The 6,000-nt window shown below is 38.3% G+C and overlaps 1 protein-coding gene across 1 annotated transcript in view; it reads left to right on the top strand.

Annotated features, from left to right (window-relative positions):
* The first annotated feature begins 878 nt into the window (after positions 1 to 878).
* The window catches only part of LOC127963335 (phosphatidylinositol 3,4,5-trisphosphate-dependent Rac exchanger 1 protein), a 64,710-nt gene continuing 59,588 nt past the window's right edge, over positions 879 to 6,000 (top strand). Inside the window, exon 1 of the mRNA XM_052563180.1 lies at positions 879 to 1,534. Coding sequence (XP_052419140.1) covers positions 1,379 to 1,534 — 156 coding nt within the window. The 5' untranslated portion in view covers positions 879 to 1,378. The remainder of the gene's footprint in view (positions 1,535 to 6,000) is intronic.

Here is a 6,000-nt window from a genome sequence, read left to right as displayed (position 1 = left end):
TTTAATGATTAAATTAAACATATCTGAGTGTTCATATTTAATTCTGTGGAAACTTTTTTTTTCACTTGATTTTTGCAGAAGTGTTTTGAGCTTTGTCCAAAATAAAAAGCACATTTTAGATAGTATGATGAATGCATGTACTATGTAATACAGATGAAAGATACATTTGTCTTGTTGAAATTGTCATGTGGCCTGCAATTCCAGCATTGCTGCTCAGCAATTAAAACTTCTCTTCCATTGCCTCATGGGATAGTAAAGGATAAACTCTTAAGAATCTTGCCAGAAGTATTCCAGATACTTTCTGTCTACTTTTTTATGAATACTGTAAATTCAGACACGCTGCCCCTTTTAAATACTCTTTTTTACCTTATATATAGTTAACGTGCATATTTGGAGGCAGCCTTTGTTCACATCGCTGGTTCACATTTGTCTCAATAGTAGGCTACAAACAGGATTTAGGTTTAGATATACTGACACCTATTGGCCTGCATGCATTCAAGTTTATGCACCTCTAACTGCTGTGGTTTTACACCAAAACAGTTTGTTTACTCATTAAAAATTTCATTAAATTTTTGTTATTCATTATTGGCGTTTTGTGCTGGTACATGGAAGGTCATTTGATATTAACATGGTGGCACCATGTTAAAACAATTATGTCTAAACTAGAGTCTTCATCTCATGCTAGTGAATATCATTTTAAACGCTATTCATTTTTATTTTATTTTTTCTTAATATATTAAATAAATAAATGAATAAAATACTGAATGCATCAGATGTGATGCCAGAGATGAAAAGAAACTATCTTCTCACAACACTTACACATCTAAAGATAGCAAGGGATCAGTTCATCAATTCAAGAAGACGTGATTTTTAAAGCGGTGCAACTTGCAGACGGTCCCTATAGCGGCAGACTCGCTTCTCTCTCTACAGCTCCCACAACCGACTCGCTTTTCATGTAGTCCACACTGAGCTCTCGTGATCTCACTATTTTGGCTTTTACTGCACGGTTTTGCCAGTGATTTCATGGTTGCTGATCGTTTCAAGTGCACTGCTTTTTTTATTTTTAACATCATTTCGCTCTGGCCACTTTCATCTTTTATGCTGCATGCAGTCGGTGGGCTACTACTCTAGTTGATCTTTTAATCGGAAAGTGTTTTAATGAGATGCAATTTGCTTTACGATTGAATTCGATGTTGCGCGTTGCTACTTTTACAGAAGTTTCTTCAGTTTCAATATAACATTTTCCCTCGCCGCATCCTGGTTGTTTGCAGCGCGCGACGGATCAATGGATTAATTATCACATATTCACATCAGTTTACACTCAACTGGCGTGTACTCTTGTTTGTTTGTAAGACTCTCTCTCTAAGGGTTTTTAAAAATGAGCGAAATAAACACCGAGGAGGACAGTCAACAAGAAAACGGAGACCTCGGCAGCAAGGACTCGGAGCGTCAGCTTCGCCTGAGACTGTGCGTTTTAAACGAGATATTGAACACTGAACGGGATTACGTGAGAAACTTGGCATTTCTGCAGTCGGTAAGTAGACTGGGTTCAATCTAAACTCTGTGAATGTTGCAGTTTGAGCACCCATGTGGCTGGTGACATGTTGCAGTGGTGCGGTTATTGTTACAGTCTCATAAACTGGAGATAAGGTGAAGCTGTCAAGCTGTGTTTTAGTCACTGTACTGGCGTCAAGAAAGAGGAAGAGGGAGAATATGTGAAACGGACAGCTTTTCTAAAACAAACAGTGTTGTCAAGGGTTTTTTTGTGTGACATTTTATAACAAAACAAAAAACAAGGGACTGTTTTGTAGAGGGACTTCTTGGGGGTTCATTAATGATGCTTTAAAAGGACTCGAATGTTGTTTTTCCAAGTGGGTGTTTTAACTCAACCTTATTTTGCTTCATATAGCCTACAGCCCAAACAATAAGGCTCAAGTACCAATTCCATCATTTATTTTATTAAACACACACAAAAATGATTCTGTGGGTAAAACATTTTTCAAAAATTGAAATCAAAAGCCCCTTTAAACCATATTACACACACATCTGATTAAGAATAACTTTTTAACTGACTCATTCTTATTTGTTGTACTTTTCCGTTCTCCGTAGGTTGGAGATGACTGAAGTGTGAACACTTTCAAACCGAGAAACAAGAGTCTGTCACTTTTACTGCCTTTTTAGTCATTCAAACAAGCTCTCTTACATTAGAATATATTTCCTGGTCATGTGCCATTTCCTTTTATAAGCTCTATCTCATAAAATCAGCAGCGACTCACGTAAGAGGTGGGATTTTCAGGGTCTAGTAAATCCCCTGTAACTTTCAGAACACTTCTTTTTTCTTTTTTTTTTTTTTGGTAAAACCGGTTGTGCTCATCAGCATACAATCCTGCTCAGCTCAGAGCCTGTGTTCTATAGTGACAGCCCTCCTGGAGCATCACTGACCCTCCACAGTATTTCAATGCCCTGATAACGTTTCTTAACAAGTAAAAAAATAAACAGTCTCCAGATAGTAATTTGGCATACTTGACATGTGTTTTCTTGCTCTGATTAGCATCTGATCAAGACATAGCATGCCTGGATTTAAGAACAGACAATCGTGAGCCCATTCATATTCCAACCTTACTACATATTTCAGTGTTTTAGAACTTATATAAACCCTGTTCTTCAGTTTTTCGTGCGTTCCCAAATGCATTTCTCACATTCCACACCAGCACATTTGTCCCAGTCCAAAACCTCTTGATCCTGGGATAAATTTAACAAGATCAAAGCAACTTGAGGGGTTTTACAAACACGCCAATGAAGGGTTAGCAGCCTTACAGTTATTAAACCAGTTTTATAACAATCCCTCATAATCATATTGGCCTGTTAAGCTTCTGGAGTACAGTGGCTTTGTGTGGAAGCTGCCAGTTGATGACGTCGAGACGACTGTGGCAGTTTAAGATTTAGGAAAGGCACTGTTTCTGGTTTGCTGTGAGAGGATGGGTTCACTTGTCCTAGTTATTGTTCTTTCTCTGCATATGGGAAGAATCTTAGGTCCCTGTCATCTGCTGAGTCTCAGAGGGATTCATCTCCCAAGCGGTGCGTTTGATGTTATCTGATCTGGAAGCATTAAGTGAAGCGCGACCAATCAAATTAGTCCCTGCAGATGCACCTGACGGCCTCTCGTCAAGATGTGCTGACGCAGGTGAAGCGAAGCGGACAGGGGTGCATCAGGTGAAAGGGAGAGGAAGCCGCTTCGTCTTTCAGCATCTGTGTCTTTCCAAGGGCCTCGGTGTGAAAAACAAGGCCATGCTTGAGATCGATATCAGAGACGTCTGCCTTTCAACTCATGGATGGCACTCTTGGTGGTCTTAATGCTCCTTTGTCAGCACGCACAGTCATTCCAAACTTCACTGGCTGCCACACTCTAGGGAGACTGATAATTGCTTCATGAATTTGTTTAGATATTTAAGTAAGATACCCAAACAACTTTTATTAGACCGAAAGGTTTCAGGGCTGTGGCTTTGTTGCTCCCTGAATGGCTCTTCATGCATCTGTTTATCTGTGGAATTCCTCAAGGAATCTCAAAGATATCACAAAAGGATAATGTCATGGTTTCAAAGCAAACCAGGCTGTGATGTGAAAACAGTTGGCAGAACCGAATATTCCCTGATGAGTCTTGTTTAGGCATTATGCCAAATAATGATTTTTTTTTTATTTTGTATATATATATATACATACAGAGTAAGGTTTAGATTTTAGGATTAGGAAAACATTCTAACCAGCACATTTTTAATGTTTTTTAGAAGACTGTGCAATCTTCTATTTACTCTGAGTGAGATGTAGGGAAAGGGGTGTGTAGAAGAATTGAGTCAAAAGTTCAAGTTGCTCCCAGAGTGACCTGTCCAATCAATGGCATTTTTTTTTTAACTCCAATGATCAAAATTTTTGGCAATATTATTAAGAAAAGCAGATGGCAAATGCTTTTTACAATTAAAATATTATTAATAATTTATTATAATTTATTGCTTTAGTATTTTGAATAATTGATTAAATATTGTAATGTTAAATGATTTATTTGAAAATGAATTATATTGTTTTATTTAAACAAGCTTTTTTGAGCATCTACAGCGTTCACGTGGCCATGTAAAACTGTAGCCTTTTTATTTTTATGTGTGAATTATTTAATTGATAAATCATTACTACATCTTATCCTTGAAAAAAAGTGAAGGAAATAGTGAATGCATTACAATTCAAAACTTTGTTTTTTGAAAAGATCTCTTATATGCTCAACAAAGCTTCATGAATTTGATCAAAAATACTGTAAAAACTGTGATATTGTGAAATATTATTTTAATATGAGAATTTATATTAATATTTTGATGGTAAAGCTGAATATCCAGCAGTCATGCCTACAGTCTTCAGTGTCACATAATCCTTCACAAATCATTTTAATATGCTGCTTTGGTGCTCCGAAATTAATAATAATTTGTGCCATTATCAGTAATATTTACTTTCACTTTCATCAATTTAATGCATCCTTATGCATGAGCCCAATATTAAATCCTTTATTAGTAGGCTACATCCCATTCAACAGACCTTTTAAACAATTAAGATAAGCTGATTTCAGGGAAAGTTTCCCTGGAGAAACCTGAGGGTTAACGGTCTTCCACGGGTAAAAAAAAAAAAAAAAAGTAGGAGATTGTGATTCAGTTAACTTTTGAGTTCCTAAATGTAAGAGCTTCAGTGTTTGTATATGACCGGGATCCGTTTCCTGTGTTGGGATCTGTGCCCCCTCTAATATCTTTGCTGCCTGTGCAGCTGTTGTTAGTTTGTGTGGCCCAGCTGGGCTCCTGTGGACAAGAGTCTGTTCACCCAAACAGAATGACATGAATGTATAGAGGAGCAGGGGAGGAAGTCAACCTGGCGCTTCCCGCTTGCTGATGATGTCTCTGTCTGAGTCCTTGCAGGAGGGACGCACAAGTGTAGGCTTTCTGTTTTCATTTACAGACTTGATCAGCACCACAGTGTCACAACCTGCTATCCAGCAACCATATGGCTCAGCGGGATACACGTCTGCGCCCGCCAAACTATGGAAACAATCCTCAGCTTAGATAAACTGGTATTTTATATTTTCTGTGTAAGCTGCAACTCTATAGACCAGATGCCCAAACCAGGGCCTGTGGGCCAGAGTTAGCCTGTGATGACATGTGTCCTTCCATTGTCTTGAGGACCTGTTTCTCTATGCATTTATAAGTAGTTCAGATTTATAAACCGTTAATTGCCGGTCCTTTGCAGTTATTTATGAAATTTACTATACCAGATTGTTTCAGTGTATTATTGCCTGCCTGATGTGTTTTAGAGGCTTAGATGGATGTACAGAATTAATCCATAAGAAGCTTAGATGGATGTATAGAATTAATCCATGAGAAGTTTTTTGCATGCTAAACTTGGGTTCTCTGACCCCTGTGGACCCTCCAGATGCACAGTAGTACTGATGATCATCAGTAGCGGCACCTGTATTAAAACAGTCTGCAGCTGTGAGCTCCTGCCGCAAGCTCTGCCGATTACTCTACTATATCCTTTAAAATGTCAGATTATCAGTGTTTTAAAGCTGTGACAAATCATGCGTTATAAGCCAAGCCCAGGACACAGAGGAACAAGTCAGCACCAGGAATTTCAGGAATCCCTTTAACTTTTCCTGAGTTCAGTTAGCTTGGTAGACCTTTCCTCGTGTTCAAGCATCTGATATCAAACAAACACAGGGATAATGTTGCTAATTATAGCCTCATTTTTAATGCTGACAAGATTTGTGGAGGGGGTTGAGTTTCCTCATGTTCTACTCTGATAACGCATCACTTGAGGGAAAAACAGTTGAAGGAAAAGTGCTTTTGTAGTTTGAGCTGTTTCCGATGACTTTTATGATGTCTGTACTCCGTAACACCCAAAGACCCAAGGATATCTGGAAAAGAACCAAACACAAGCATTCATTTCTACAGTAGTCGTTTGGTTCTGGAGAAT

Source organism: Carassius gibelio, chromosome B8 (genome assembly GCF_023724105.1).
Source record: "Carassius gibelio isolate Cgi1373 ecotype wild population from Czech Republic chromosome B8, carGib1.2-hapl.c, whole genome shotgun sequence".
NCBI lineage: Eukaryota > Metazoa > Chordata > Actinopteri > Cypriniformes > Cyprinidae > Carassius > Carassius gibelio.
This window is presented reverse-complemented; position numbering and strand designations above follow the sequence as displayed.